Consider the following 15,363-nt stretch of genomic DNA (forward strand, 5'->3'; position numbering starts at 1 on the left):
TCCATATCAGAATTCCAACTGCCTTTTGCTGATGTGGACAGGCTGATCCTAAAATACATATGGAATTGCAAGGAACTGTTCCTCAAATAGCCAAAACAGTCTTGGAAAAGAACAAAAAAGTCAGGGAACTCATACTTAATTTTAAAACTTACCACAAAGCTATAGTAATTCAAACAGTGTGATACTGGCATAAAGACAGACATACAGAACCATGGGATAGAATTGAGAAGTAAACCTAAACGTTATGCTCAATTGATTTTTGACAGGGTGCCAGGACTATTCAGTGGGGAAAGAATATTCTCTTCAACTAAGTGCAAGTAATGAAGCTGAATCCCCACCGCACACCACATACAAACATTAACCTAAAATAGATTTAAAAAACTAAATATAAGAGCTAAAGCTGTAAAAATCTTAGAAGACAGGATTAAATGATTCATAACCTTGGATGTGGTAGTGGATTCTTAGATATGACACCAAAACAAGAAGGAACAAAACAAAGATAAATTGGATTTCATCAAAACTGTTGTTTCAAAGGACACTATAAAGAAAATAAAAAGACAACCCAGAATATGAGAGAAAACATTTGTAAATCATATATCTGATAAAAACCTAGTATCCACAATACATAAAGAACTCTTACAACTCAACAGCAAAAAGACAACCTAGTTTTTAAAATGGGCAAAGGATTTGAATAGACCTTCCTCCAAAAAAGACATACAAGTAGCCGACAAACACATGAAAAGATGCTCAGCATCACTAGTCATTAGGTAAATGCAACCTAAAACCACGAGATAACCACTTCACACCTAGTGTGATGCCTGTAATCAATAAGATGTGTAGGGGAGGATAAGGAAAAATTGAAAACCTTATATATACATTGCTGGTAGGAATGTAAACTGGTACAGTTGCTATGCAAAAACAGTTTGGCTGTTCTTCAGAAACTTAACATAGAGTTACTATTTGACTCAGCAATTTCATCCTTAATTATAGACCCAAGAGAAATGAAAACATATATCCACACAAACGTATACATGAATGTTCATAGCATTATTCATAATAGCCAAAAGGTGCACACAACCCAAATATCCACTGATTTGATGAATGGATGAATAAAATGTGATATATCCATAAAATGGAATATTATTATTCAGCCATAAACAGGAACGAAGTACTGATACATGCTACAACATGGACGAACCTTGAAAACATTATGCTAAGCGAAAAACAGTTAAACACAAAAGGCTTTGTGTCTGACACAATCATACACCAAAATGTATGATTACATTTATATGAAATGTCCAGCATAGGCAAGTCCACAGAGAAAGAAATATTAGTGGTTTCCAAGGGAGGATGGGAGGGGGAATGGGAAGTGACTGCTTAATGGTACAGGGTTTCTTTTGGGGGTGATGAAAATTTCTGGAATTAGAAGGTGATGATGAGAATTAGAAGGTGGTGATGACTACACATTATGAACCCACTGAATTTGTACTGTTTTAAATGGTTAAAATTTTGAATTTTATCTCAACAGAAACATTTTTTAAAACTTTAATGTGCACACAGATTCCCTGGGGATCTCATTAAAATGTAGATTCTGATTCAGGAGGTCTGGGCAGGGCCCCGAATTCTGCATTTTTGATATGCTCCCAGGTGACACCCCTGTTGTTCGCCTACAGCCACATTTTGAGTAACAAGTTTACTCAAAGGGCCCTTCCACTGTGTCGCCTTAACGATTCTGCGCCTCAGGTGCCTCACCTCTTGAACTAACTCCTGCCCTGTCCACCCCTATAAATAAGGAGGGCGGAAGTACAGGTCTGAGCCTGCAGGGGGTGTGAGTCTCAGCGCATGGGAGCAGATGGAGAAGGGGCTGTGGCTGCAGGGGTCACTGTCGGCAGACACAGAGGGGACCAAAGGAGTAGCTTTTATTTTGCACAAAGCTGAGGACGGCAGGCCAGAGCGCACGGCTCTGTTCTCAGAGGAGAGCTGTTGTATCACTGCCCGCTGTTGGGTGGCTCCTGCTCTGGTGCTCAGAGGTGATCTGAAAGAAAGGGGGGCGGCCTCGGAGTGAGCAAACAGGGTGCTGAAGGCTGCCTGTCCTCCCCTCCCAGTCCCCTGGGGACTCCTGTGCCAGGACGCAGGGCTCGAGGGAGCAGGTGGCAGTCCCTCCACTGCCAATGAGAGGGATGCCAGGCTTCCCTGATAGGGTTTGGTGGCGCCATAGGAGTAGAAGGGAGATGGTAGGAGCTGTGACGTGTGTAAATGGCCAGGGAAGGAGGCAGCCGCTCTGAGTCAGGGTGGTGCTGAGAGTGGAACTCTTCCAGGTGCCCTTACCCGATGCTGGGCTGCAGCAACCCCGGGCGTGGGAACCCCGGGCAGAGAACACTTGGGGTGAGCCCGGAGGATGCCTCCCACTTCTGTCCCAAGGAGGAGCTGGAGCCTCCCTGGCTTGTCCAGGCTACACCATGGGGGTGGAGCAGCCATCCCCACCCTGCTGCCCAGCCCTGGAGGCTGTCATCTCTGCTACCTGAGCTGCTCACCGTCTCCTCTGCGAGGTCGGGGATCAGGCTGAAGGGGCCCGGGGGCAGATTCCAAGCCAGCTCCTCCAGCTGAGCCAGCAAGCCTTTCACTTCTGCCTCCAGGTGCTCCACCGTCTTCTCCACCGTCTAAAGCAAGGAGAGAAGTTGGGGGAGGAGTAGAGGACAAGAGGACAAGAGTGGTGACAAGTCCCACTTAATCAGCCACATCCTAAGGAGCACCTGGAAGTCCAGTAGGGTGCAGTGGGGAGAGAACTGGCTGCCAGGGGACCTGGCTCCTCTTGGTTGAGGCCCTGCCCTTGCCTGCCTCTCAGCTCCCCAGATAACAAAATCCTAGGAGCTCACTCTCTAAGGCTGCTTGTTCCTGCCTCCGGCACTCAGGGGTTTTACCCAGTCATTGGTTTGGGGCTTGGAGGGACTCTGGGATTGTTTTTTCCCTTTCAGGATGTCACCACGGGGAGCTCACATTCCTTTTGTTACCCCGCCCCCTGGTGGCAATTCTGCCAAATGACAGTATTGGGATTTTGAAATTTTCTTTATTCAGGGTTCTTAACTTTTTTCGCAAATGAACCCCATTAGCAGTCTGGTGAAACCTACAGACCACCATCAGAAAAATGCTTTCATTGAGAAAAATAAAACATACAGGATTTCCAAGGGTATAAACTGCAGTAAAATACTAGTAAAGTATTAAAAATTAAATTTTGATATAAACATTTATGTATTAACTTATTTAACACCAGGTCTAACAACTACTGAAATTTTTTTTCTTTTTTTTTTTCTTTTTACTACTGAAATTTTGACATACTGATAGTAAACAATATATTGAGATATTCACAGTGACTATAATAGGATGAAATTATCTGTGATTTCTATTGCTGACAAAGTCACAGTACCGTTAATACTCCTGCAGTTTGTTGTCTGTATTTATAGCGAATGAGAATGCTAAATCTCAGCTAAAGGTTTGTGAAAATGAAGTGCAATTTTTTTCCCCCACACAAGTTTATGGACCCCAGGTTACAAACCGTGGCTGTGTAACAAAACACTGCAGTTGAATTTCCACCTTCTCATCTGGTGATTACGGGGAGATCTCTGGCTGGTGGGAAGCAAGGTCCTGGGGAGGCAGGGTCTGTTGGGGGCTGGACAGCCTAACAGCCCAGGTAGGGCAAGGAGATGTTTAACATAGTGGCCAGGGAACAGGATTGGCCCAGATTTCCCCAACTTTCCAAAGCAAGATCGGCCTGAACCCTCCAAAGCCACCAGCCTGGCAGGTGGTCCTGAAGCTGCATGCCCTCTCAGGTCACCCTCATTACCTCCTCTATGACGTCTAACCGGCCATGGACAGCCATGTGTCTGTCACACCCTGCAGTCCGAGCTGGGTCTCCTCGGGAGGGGATGAAGGGTTCAGCAGCTGTAGGAAAACAAGTCTTGTCACTGTGGGGCCCTCGGTTTCCCTGTAACATTAGAGACTCCTGCAAACATGGGGCTCAAGGAAGGTGGGTCCTAAAAACAGTCCAAAGAGAAGCAGAGGAAGGCTCAGTGTGGATCAGGGTGTGAGTGTAGGGTTGCCCCACTCACTCACTTGGCCATGGTCTCCTACAGACCCAAGTAGGCTTCCTTAAGGAGGTGCTGCCTGAACTGGGTAAGAAAAGGAAGGGAGGAAAGGTTTCAGCCAGAAGGAACGGCATGTGCAAAGATAGGAATGAAATAGCATGGCTCAGTGCGCAAACCCTCAGGAAGCCTGAAGTGGCTGGAAAGTACAGGGTGGGTGGGAGTTGAGACTGGAGAGGTGGATCGTGGAAACAAGGCCGGGCCCTAATAAACCAATCACAATGCTTGTTTTGGGGTTTATTTAAACAGGAGAGTCATGCAGTCATATGTGAATTTTTAAAATACAGAGAATGGATTGGAGAGATTCGTCTTTGAAGGCAGGAAGTTACTGCAGTAATCAGCGTAAGAAGTGATGAAAGGAGGCAGTAACCGTAGGAAGAGAGGAAGAAAATGCATGGAGATATTGTAGTAATAGTAATCGTAATTGACATTGGTGACCAGTTAGTAACATCTGACACGAGTGAGTGCTAAACAAATGTGTTAACTCAGTCAACCTCTACAACCAATTATTACCCCCAATTTACACATAAGGAAATTGATGCACAGAAAGGTGAAATGATACGTCTAACGTCACACAGCTAGTAAGCGGAATATCTGAGGTTCAGTTTGTTCAACATCATTTTCCTCCCCAACGTTGGCTCCTCCTTGGTTCCTTACACCACCAACCTTCACACCAGAAGTCTTAGAGCCCGGGCTTTGAGCTCAAATTGCGGTATTGGTGGCTCTGAGATAACCTGCAGGGCATCTGAGTTGGCTGAGTCCTTGGAGAACACGGACACACAGAAAGGAGGATGCTGCCCCAGAAGCAAGGAGAAGCCAAGAGCTTTCAAAAGGATGAAGCAGTCAGCATGGCCTAAAGCAGCATGGAGGTCTAGCAAGATAAGGACTCAGAGCAACAGAAAAGTGGATGCTGAATGCCGTCCCAGCGCTTTTAGTGGAGAGGTGCCGACAGAGCAAAGTCTAGTCGCAGTGGGATGAGAGGGGAAGGAAAAGTCAGGAGGAGGAAACTAAGATCCTGGAAAACATTTCCATGAAGCCTGGCTGTGAAGGAAGGGAGGTGAGATCACAAGGTGATCTAAAGCACTGTTTATTCTTGTTGTTTCCGGGTTTTTAAGCATTGAAGAAACGCAACCATGCTTATAGCCTGAGGACAGGAGGAAGCCAGGAGGACTGAAAGAATGCATTTCCCGAAGAGATGTGAGGCCACGGAATCCAGAAATGGTGGCGGGGCTAGGGGTCACATGTGGAAGGAAGAGAGAGGCAACGCAGCAAAAATGGGTAAAAAAGTTCTACTTAAAGGGCCAAGAAGTTGAGTGAGTCCCACCTGATGGCCTCTGTTCACTCGGTAAAGTAAGAGGGGAATCATCTGAAAATTCTTGTAGGGTTAGGAAAGGAAAGCGAGCTGTGAAGCATTATCAGGAATTCTGTGAGTGGGTTGTTAGACACAGCCACTAAAATGGGAGCCATGGTGAAAGTATTTCCACCATGGAAACTGACAAATGCTTTTTTTTGTTTTCCGGAAGCCAGTGTATCAGCCCGCCCCTGGGTAAGAAGCTTGAATAAAGAGGGGGCTCCAAAAGGGGATGAGGAGAATGAGGAAGGCGGTTAGGAGGATGATGCAGAACAACCTGACATCACAAGGAAGCCCTCCCGCAGCAGCTCAGCAGGGGGGTGTCAGCAACAGAGACAGATGGCTGATGAGCTGAAACCTGGGAGTCTGTGGCCTGAGTGCAGTGAAGAACAAGAGTGCAAAGGAACTGAGGATTCGACCAGCAAGGGCTTAAGGGGACGAGCTCGGGCATCTAGCTTGAATAACGAAGGAGAAGGCAATAAGGGGGCCAATAACTGGGAGAAATGGAGGGGCTGAAGGCACTGCAGATCTCAGTGAGATGATGGGAGTAACAGAAGGAACAAGTGATAAGGGATATTGCAATTTTAGCTTTTAGAGGTAGAGTAGCTTCACAGTGACAATACCAAGGCTGTGGGCATCTGAAGCAGAGCAGGGGTAAGAGTTATTGGACTTGATCTTTGTAGAGGCAAAACTCTCGTAAGACCTCGATGTTGGCTGGGTTGTCCGAGGGGACATATAAAGTTGCCCAGGAGGTTGGCAGGTCTTGAGGTAAGGATAGTGAGCTATTTTGCTGGTGATGAATGTATGTCACTGAAGGCTGAGTGACTTGTCTGTGATCACACAGTCAGCAAACGACTGGACCCCAGGCACCCTGGCCTTCCCCTGGCCCCACCTCAGCCAGCTGGCCTTCTGGAGCTCTGCCAGTGTCCCCATGCCCTGAGAGTCCCTGGTCTCAACTCTCTCTGGATCTCAGCTCTTCCACTCAGGGGCGAGAACCAAGTGCAGGGGCAAAACTTCCTTCCACTCTGAGCATCTTTTGTGGAGAACAGTTTGGGTTTTTACATTCTCCCCTTCATTATGTCCATCCACTGAACTTAGAAAAACCTCTTCAAAAAACAATGGTGGACTTCCCTGGTGGCACAGTGGTTAAGAATCCACTTGCCAATGGAGGGGACACGGGTTCGAGCCCTGGTCCGGGAAGATCCCACATGCCGCGGAGCAACTAAGCCCATGCACCACAACTACTGAGCCTGCGCTCTAGAGCCTGCAAGCCACAACTACTGAAGCCCGCGTGCCTAGAGCCCATGCTCCGCAACAAGAGAAGCCACCACAATGAGAAGTCCGTGCACCACAAGGAAGAGTAGCCCCTGCTCACCGCAACTACAGAAAGCCCACACGCACCAACGAAGACCCAACACAGCCAAAAATAAATAAATAACTTTAAAAAAAACCAAAAAAAACCCAATGGTCTTGGGACTTCCCTGGTGGTCCAGTGGTAAAGAACCCACCTTCCAGTGCAGGGGACGCAGGTTCGATCCCTGGTCGGGGAACAAAGATCCCACGTGCTGTGGGGCAACTAAGCCTGCACACCACAACTACCGAGCTCATGTGCCTCAACTAGAGAGCCTGCGTGCCGCAAAACTACAGAGCCTACACACCACAACTACAGAGCCTACGCACCACAACTACAGAGCCTACGCACCACAACTACAGAGCCTACGCACCACAACTACAGAGCCTACGCACCACAACTACAGAGCCTGTGCACCACAACGAAGATCGTGCGTGCTGCAACTAAGACCTGATACAGCCAAAAGAAAAAAAGAAAGAAAATAAATAAAAATAAGTATTTAAAAAAACAATGGTCTTCTTGTTGACTTTAGGGAGGGAGGGGATGTTATAACTTTGGTTATTTTTTTTAAGGGAGCCGTTTAGAGATCTATACTGAAAATATTTACATGTAAAATGCTATGATGTCTTGGCTTTACTTCAAAATAACCCAGGCCTGGGAGTGGGAGGAGGCATGGGTGGGAGTATTGAGCAAACAAGATTGGCCAAAATCGGTAACTGTTGAAATTGGGTGATGCGGACGTGGGGTTAATTCTGCTATTCTCTCTACTTTTGTATATATGGTTTGAAATTTTCCATAATAAAAGCCAGTTCTCTGATGGGGTTGTTAGCAAAAAGCAGAAGCCATGGGCTTCGTGCATTGATACAAAATGTTCAGGTTGGGTGTCGGGGGGTGGGTGGTCTGAGAGACCCCACCTGGAGGGCTGGGCTCCATTCTGGACCATTCATCGTGAGAAGGCTTTTGACAGGGAGAGGCAGGGCTAAAGGGGGCCACCGTGAAGGGACTCCAGATTTTGACTCCTTTGTGTCAGCTGAAAAAGCTGGGGTGCTCAGCTAGAGAGAAAAGATTTTGAGGGGGCAGGCAGAGCTGTTTTCACCCAAATAGAGGGCTGTCAAGGAAGAGGGGGTCTGTCCCGGTCTAGGTCCGGGCCCACACACACCCTCTGCAAGCTCCGCCCAGGGGCCTTAGGCCAAGACTTTCCCCTGAGTCCCACCTGCCCCCTCCCAGACCCTAAAATACTCTTCCCCCTCCTCCCAGCTTAGGCCAAGAGGAAGCAACATGACCCTGCCGGCCAAGTGGGGCTCTGCCAGCTCTGGAAGTCACGAACAACATGAATCTGCTCCCTCCCTCAGCCTAAAACATCCTGTTCTCTACGTGTCAGCAATGAGGTCTCACTTGGCTCCCAAACCCCTCCAGGGAAGAGGCTGGGCTGAGGTTGCTCTCCAAATCACACAGCACTAATCCATCACATCTGGACGCAGCTGCGCCCTGGGCTGCACTGCACAACTGTCTGTGAGCTCATCCAGGCCTCTGGAGGAGCTCTGCTGAGAGAGAGCTGGGGCAGAGCCAGGCCACCCTGCGCTGCGGCTCCCTCCCCCACGTGGGTGCTCAAGGCATTGACCTCAGCGCATGATGGCAGAAAACACACTACAGACCTCCGTTCCCAGCCATGAACTGGTGCAGGGCCGTGGGAACTTTCTTCTCCCTGGAGCCTCTGCTGCCTCCTCTGTAACACGGGTTTGGGGGCGGGGGTGGCACTGCCAGATGCAGCTCATCCAAGGGTTGCCTCTGTCTTTCAGGCCTCAAAAATTAGCTACGAAGACCGAACCAGGATGAGTCAAGGACAAGTTGCTTCTTGGCCCAGAAGCTCCAGCAAGGCAAGAACTGGGCAAGGGCTCCCTTTGCTTCGCGCTTCCTCACCAGTAGAAAGGGGCTCAAGGTAACGCCAGTTTCACGGGGCTTTGGGGAAGCTCAGACCAGAGGAAGAGTGGGGGAAGCTGAAGGATTATCACGACTGACCATGCACAGCCAAGGCTGTGGTTCTCGGTGCTCCCTTCCCTCCTTCGATCCCGCCCTCCCTGACCTGGCCAGTTGGGAAATGGACCTTCTTGGATGCAGGGTTGTTTTCTCTGGCCTGGCTTCTGCTCAGGGCCTATGTGCACCCCGGACGGCAGGCGTGGGTGGAACATGGTGAGAGCAGGCTGCCAGTGGAGACGGGAGGCCTAGTGCAGGCACCAGTTAAAGGGACACGGCCACTGGGCCTCCCCCCCAGCCCTCCCCCACTGACAGGCATAGGAGACCTTTTGTTTCTGGATCCGAACACTAAGAAGGCGCACAGAACGCAAAGGATTTCTGACCCTGAAAGGTGCTGCTTTGACCACAGCCACACTTGGCACTTGGGGGTTAATTCTATTTGACCACAGTCAATATAATAGGATAATAAATTTGACCACATTTGATATTTGTATTAAAATTTGTGCTTCATTCCAAACCATCAGTGGTTTTTTTTGTTTTATTTTTTAATCAGAAGAACACTATTTTCAAACAACTATATGAAGAACTCTAGTCTATGGATGTGCTCTGGCTGAGAACAGGAGAGGGACCCTTGAGCCCCCTAAGAGGGAGCTCAGATGCTAAGGAACATTTTTGTTTTGTTTTGGGAGTGATATGTTCTGTCTCCCTTGTTCTCTGGTCATTTTCCAGATGTGGATTTGAGCCTTGCCGATCACTCTGAGAGCTTACCGATGTCAGTCCAATACAGTCGGCGTCTGGTTAAGCGAGGATACGAGCTGAGCTGCTGCAACAAAGAGCCCCCCTCAATCACACATGTGTTTATTTCTTTCTCACATATCAGTTCAGAGGTGGACTGGTTGATGGTCAGGGCTGGCAGGCAGCTCCGCTCTCCAAGGCCATCCAGGAAACCAGATTCCTTCTACCTTGGAATATGGTGACTTATAATCCACTGGGTTATAAAGTACTAGAACATTCCTAAACCCCCACCATGCTGAGGTCTAGGAAGCCATCCAGGATAAACCTCTCTCCACACACTGTCTGGGACTCACAAGTCTGGGAGTCAGAGGCACGGTCCCACCTCCACTGAACTGTGTTCTTTGCCTCTGACTCAGCTTCGTCTGTGAGGGATCTGCCCTGCTCTGTCTACTTGGCGGGACTGCTGTGTTGATCCAAGGGGATCCTGCATTTGAAGTTGCCTTGGAACTGCCAGATGATGTGCAAATGCCGTGTAGGTCATTCACCAGGTGGACTGGAGACTAAGCAGGTCAGTGAAAACCCCTGCAGCCCCGCCTCTCCACCTGGAGCCAGTGCTTTTCACTAGATCACTCTGACCAGGTCTCCTCAAGATGGGGAGGCATCTGCTCTAGGACTATACCTGTGCAGGAGTCCAAGGGATGCTTGGGAGGGGCTTCTCCGACAAGCAAACAGAGGGCTCAGGGCTGACCGGGCTCTCTGGGCTCTGTTACAAGCCAATCCCACTTGCTGGATCCTTAGTTTCTTCACCTTTAGAATGGGCACAGCCATACTCTATATTTGAAGCTACCGTCAATTTGTGATCAGTTATTATGGGCCAAGCTTTTTGTTGAGTGCCTACATGCATTAACTCGTTTAATTCTATCTATGAGCTCAGTACTCTTACTTATCCGTTTTTTATAGATTAGAAAACCAAAGATCAAAGAGGTTGAGTAACATGCCCAGGACTACACTGCTAGTAGGTAGTGGGGACAGGATTTGAATCCTACCTGCAAGACACTGTCTATACTATGTTCTGGCAGTTCTGTGATGAGTTAAGGGCCTCCTATCTTGGGGGTCTCAGCTGCCTCCTTTGTAAAATGAGGGGCTGGACAGGAATGGGGCAAAGGGGACCTATACACATGACATCTTTGCACCTGGCTTGAGGCCCAACAAGAGCCCAACTGTGTACGTTGAATCAGATTGTCTTTGAGAGGTTCACTCCCCACAACATCCATTTTTGCAAGAAGAAATGCAGTGATCCTCACCATAGCCCTTCAGCGTCTTCCTCTTCCACCCAAAGCAAAAAGCAGAATCCCAATGGAAGACAGATGTCCACAGAGACCTGGAATGGTGGTGGACAGTGAGAGCTTCCCCCCGTGGGCCCCAAGGCATGGGTGAGAATGGCTAATAGGACTAGGCTCTAGGACTTGATATCCCTCTGACAGCAAAATAGGAAAGGAGCTTAACTGAAGCCTTAACTTAAAAAACAAAAATTCTCTACAAGTAGCACAAGACAGTCTGCTTCACTCAACACATAAAGAACTTTTATAGATCGATATGAAAAAATCCCACCACCACGATGGAAAAGTCTAAGACAATTCACAAGAATTAGCAGAAATGACCAATATGCCTTAGAAGAAAAATCCAACCTTGGTAGTAATCAAAGAAATGAAAATTAAAGCAATAAACCATCTTAAAGTATTCTTGCAAAAAAAATATCTAACTGGAATTAGCTGAAGCTTCTAGATCTAACTACCAGTTCATAGACGATATAGGGGAGAGAACAATTTAAATGACACCTGGGGGATGCAATCAGCTAAAATTGAAATGGGAAAAACTTTATAAGACTAACAACCCAGTTTCTTCAACAAATAAATTTTAAGAAAAAAGAGGGGAAAAAGAACTTACTAAAGAAACTTAAAACTTACTAAAAGAAACTTAACAGATATATCAGCCAAAAGCAATGTGTGTACCTTATTTGGATCAAACAAACCAAATATAAAAACATCACACAATCAGGGACAGTTGAACGCTGATTGGATATTTGATGACATTACGGAATTATTGTCCATTTTTAGGGAGTGATAATGGGATTGTTATTAAAAGATTATTTATCTTTTAGAAATACATAAGGCAATACTTACAGATAAAAATATATAATGCCTGGAATTTCCTTTAAAATAATCTGAGGGAGGGGAGAGAAGGTGGGGATGATAGATGAATCCAGATCTGTCAGGAATCCATTCTTGTTGAAACAGTGATGGGCACACGATGGTTCACTATACTATTCTTTTTTTATTATTATTCTTTTTCAAGTTCTTTTCCCATTTATGTTGTTAAGTAATATTGAGCAGCGTTCCCTGTGCTGTACAGTAGGTCCTCGTTGGGTATCCATTTTAAATACAGCAGTACGTACATGTCACTCCCAAACTCCCTAAGTATCCCTCCCCCACCTCCCAACCATAAGTTCTTCGTTCTCTAAGTCTGTGAGTCTGTTTCTGTTTTGTAAATAAGTTCATTTTTATCCTTTTTTTTTAGATTCCGCATATAAGCAATATCATATTTGTCTTTCTCTGACTTACTTCACTCAGTATGACAATCTCTAGGTCTCTATTCTGTGTTTATATCCAACAGATTTGATAATCAACAGTTAAGAAAAACCATGGTATATTGTCTGAAGTCTGAAAGGTTGTACACAAAAATGTGTGAACTCAGTGTGAAATTACATTAATATGTTTATACTCTCCTCTTTTTTTTTTTCTTAATCTGGAGGAATGAGGATGATCAGCAGGAAAATATTGTTTAAAAATGGCTTTAAGCTAAAATGTATATACCAGTCATAGCTAAAGGGGCCACAAAAAGTCTGCCACTGTGGGCGGCCAGCTCCTCCCTCTGGGGGGGCACAGACTCGGCTTTGTCCCCTCAGCCCCTGGAGGTGGGGACTCCAAGCAAGATGGGGCAGGGCGGGGCGGGGAGGCAGAGAAAAAGGACAGCACCTGGGCCAGGCTCTGTGCTGCATGGTCCCAGCCACTCCTCACGCAGCCTGTGAGGAAAGGGTTGTTGGTCCTCCTTAGCCAACCTCAGTGGAGAACTGGGCCTCAGAGAGCTCAGCGGAGCTGTCCGAGGGGACGAGGGAAGGAGACAATGTGTGTTGACAGGTGTTCCGTGCTGGGTACTTCCCTTTCATCCAGCTCTGCTGGTGGGTACCATTCTCCCCACGTTACAGAAGAGGAAATGGCTTCAGAGAGGCGACATGACTCACCCAAGTTCACTCAGCCAGGGGCTGCCCAGGATCAAGACTGGCCTCAACCCTTTCCCTGGATGCCCACTCCCACAGTTCCCTGTGCCTGAAAGGGGCTGGGCCAGGGGTCAGGGGAGCTTCCATCTTAACACAGGGCAGGGTGACTCACAGCCACCGGCTCCAGGTTGATGGGGGAGCAGCCTTAAGTGTGGACAAGGGCCTGGCTGAGGGGGTAGGGTCCCTGGATGCCTGGAGAGACTGAGCCTTCCCCTCGCCCGTTCAACTGGGTTGGGCATCAGCTGCCTTTGGTTGAGGCCAGCAAGAGCCCTTGGGTAAATGGGAAGGTGGCTTGTAAAGTGCTGTATAAAGTGCAGTCTTGGGGTGGTGGAAGGAACACCTGTGCACACAGTTAAGTCCATCTGCAGCCACCTTGTCCGAGCCTCACCGGTGAAGGGGCAGCACTAAGACTGCTGTCAGGGAAGGGTAGAAGGGACAGGGCAAGGCAAGGAACCCAGCCAGTGGAGCGCCCAGAGGGCCTCTCCCTCCCGCAGCCTCCTCCCACCCACCCAAGGCAGCTTCAGGCCCTCAGGGAAGCTCTCCAAAAGGCTGACGACTGGCCTCCTCCACAGACTGCAGAAGCCCCTCAGACTACCTGGCAGGTAAAGCCGTGGCCTCCAGGGGCCGCCTGCCTGGGCCCTGACCGGCTGTGCTGGGCCAGGCCTGGGCACCTCTGCAGGCCCTCTGGGCAGGGCTGGTCCGGAGGGTGGGGAGCTGGGGCTGCCCCACCCTGCAGACTTGACCTTCCACCTTGGATTCCTGGTCTCCTCCTCTCTTTCCTGTCGACCTGGGGCAATGGGCTTCTCCACTCCCTCTCTCCTTTTTTGTCTCTCTCAAATCGGCCTTGCTTCCTCAGTATCCTCTCACCCTTTCTCTCTCCCCCACCCCCTTTCTCTTGCCATTTGAGTTCCTCTATTTCCTTCCTTCTTGTTCCGTTTGCCTCTCAAACTCCTTTTTCTCTCTATCCTCCTCATTCATAGTTCAGACCCATCTGTCTACCTCCAAAGTTTCTTTCTGTCCCAGCCTCTCCCTTGCTCTCTGTATTCTTCCCTCTCTCCTTTGTAATTCTCTCTGTTCCTCTGCCTTTATCTCTCTGCCTTTTTTGTCTCCATCTTTCTCTCCAATTTCTCTCACCATCTATCTATCTCTCTCCCTCCCTGCATCTCCCTCTCTCCATCCCTCTCCATCTGGCTTCGTTCCCATCTCCCTCCCTCTTCCCTCCCTCTCTCCTGCTCCTTCCTCGCGGTCCGCGGCCTCCCCGACCCTCGCCCTGCGTCCGGGCCCCACTCACCGGTGAAGGCACCCGAGGCGCGGAGCAGGGCAAGCCCGGCCAGCGCGCAGAGCAGGGGCCGCATGCTGCCGGCTGGCGGAGCGCAGCGCCGCGTCTGCCCGCTGCCGCCCTCCCCGCCCTCCCCGGGATCGCGACGGCCCGCCCGGGAGGAAATGCTCGCAGTCCCCGCCAAGATTCCTGGGCGGCTCCGGGCTTTTTGGCTCGAGCGAGTCGCCCCCTTCAGAGACCCCGCGGGCGGAGGGGCGACGCGCCAGGCTGGGCGCCTCCCCTGGAAGGGGCCGCGCTCTGAGCCCCCGCGCCTCCCCCGGGTCCGAGCGCAGAGGAGTGGGCGATGCAGCCAGGGGTCCAGTGATCCGTTATAAGCCCATCACAGACGGGCGGACTGCAGTTTGGAGAGAAGTGCCACCCACACCTGTGGCACGGGATCTGAATTCCTGACTGCACGGGGTGTGAAAGCTTTTCTCTGCCCACCAGGAACAAGTAATCAACTCTCATGACATCGGACAGAGTGTTCAGCACATACTTAAGGTCTGTACTAGTTAGTGTTAGGTAAACTTTGGAGGGGGGAGAAAATGAGATAATTCTCATATTCACATGTCTGCCCTTGAGGAGTTCGTGGTCTAGTGACCACCCCAGTATGAATGAACAGTAACTAAGCTGTGTTTGATTTATCCTACATACACCATCTCTCTGATCTTCACTGCACCCCCATCAGGAGTGCATCAATTACGTCCATTCTGCAGACCAAGAAACTGAGGCTCAGAGGTGTTAAGAGCCTTGCCAATAGTCACACACTTGGTGTAATGTGGAGTCAGGATTTGAATCCAGTTCTGTTACTGGTAGATAATAATATATTGATACAACGTATTAATGAGAGCCGGGTTCTTTCTCCATTCTAAGCAAATCCAGAGTAAGAGCTGGGTGGGTTTTTCAGTTAACTTCAAATCATCTCCACCTCCCTCCAGTTTAAAAAAACAGTAGTTGAACCTTCACCTATGGGACACACCCACTCAACAAATGAAAAAAAAAAAAAGTTAAGATTTGGGAAAGCAAAAGCCACAGCCCTAACATCTACACTGCAGAGCCTTGAGTGCATGTCCTGGCTGCCAGTGGAGCCCCTTCCTTGCCAAGCCCAGGAGTATGTTTTTATCCATCAAGGGGCCCCTTTAGGGTTAACTGGAGCCC

General features: G+C 48.8%; 1 protein-coding gene across 2 annotated transcripts; it reads right to left on the reverse strand.

Annotated features, from left to right (window-relative positions):
* Positions 1–1,531: 1,531 nt before the first annotated feature.
* On the reverse strand, positions 1,532–14,961 carry PLAC9 (placenta associated 9). 2 transcript variants are annotated; one of them, XM_024740234.1, is made up of 4 exons: positions 14,179–14,961; positions 3,842–3,939; positions 2,522–2,660; positions 1,532–2,035 (listed from the first exon to the last, which is right to left on the reverse strand). In XM_024740234.1, exons 1-4 carry the CDS (start codon positions 14,240–14,242, stop codon positions 2,025–2,027), a joined length of 312 nt encoding a protein of 103 aa, XP_024596002.1. In that variant the 5' UTR covers positions 14,243–14,961; the 3' UTR covers positions 1,532–2,024. The 2 variants fall into 2 exon arrangements, with proteins under 2 accessions (XP_024596002.1, XP_024596001.1); XM_024740233.1 differs by having other exon boundaries at positions 2,535–2,660; positions 14,179–14,953.
* Between the last annotated feature and the right edge of the window lie 402 nt (positions 14,962–15,363).

Source organism: Neophocaena asiaeorientalis, unplaced genomic scaffold (assembly GCF_003031525.2).
Source record: "Neophocaena asiaeorientalis asiaeorientalis breed wild unplaced genomic scaffold, Neophocaena_asiaeorientalis_V1.1 scaffold517, whole genome shotgun sequence".
NCBI lineage: Eukaryota > Metazoa > Chordata > Mammalia > Artiodactyla > Phocoenidae > Neophocaena > Neophocaena asiaeorientalis.

Bases quoted from the DNA above. Each gene is read 5' to 3' on its own strand.
- PLAC9 (XM_024740233.1), bottom strand. From the start codon at position 14,242: ATGCGGCCCCTGCTCTGCGCGCTGGCCGGGCTTGCCCTGCTCCGCGCC. The intron at 2,661-3,841 runs GTAATGAGGGTG...TCCTTGCTTTAG, and splicing joins GGTTAGACGTCATAGAGGAG to ACGGTGGAGAAGACGGTGGA. The intron at 2,036-2,534 runs GTGAGCAGCTCA...CCTTTCTTTCAG, and splicing joins CCGACCTCGCAGAGGAGACG to ATCACCTCTGAGCACCAGAG.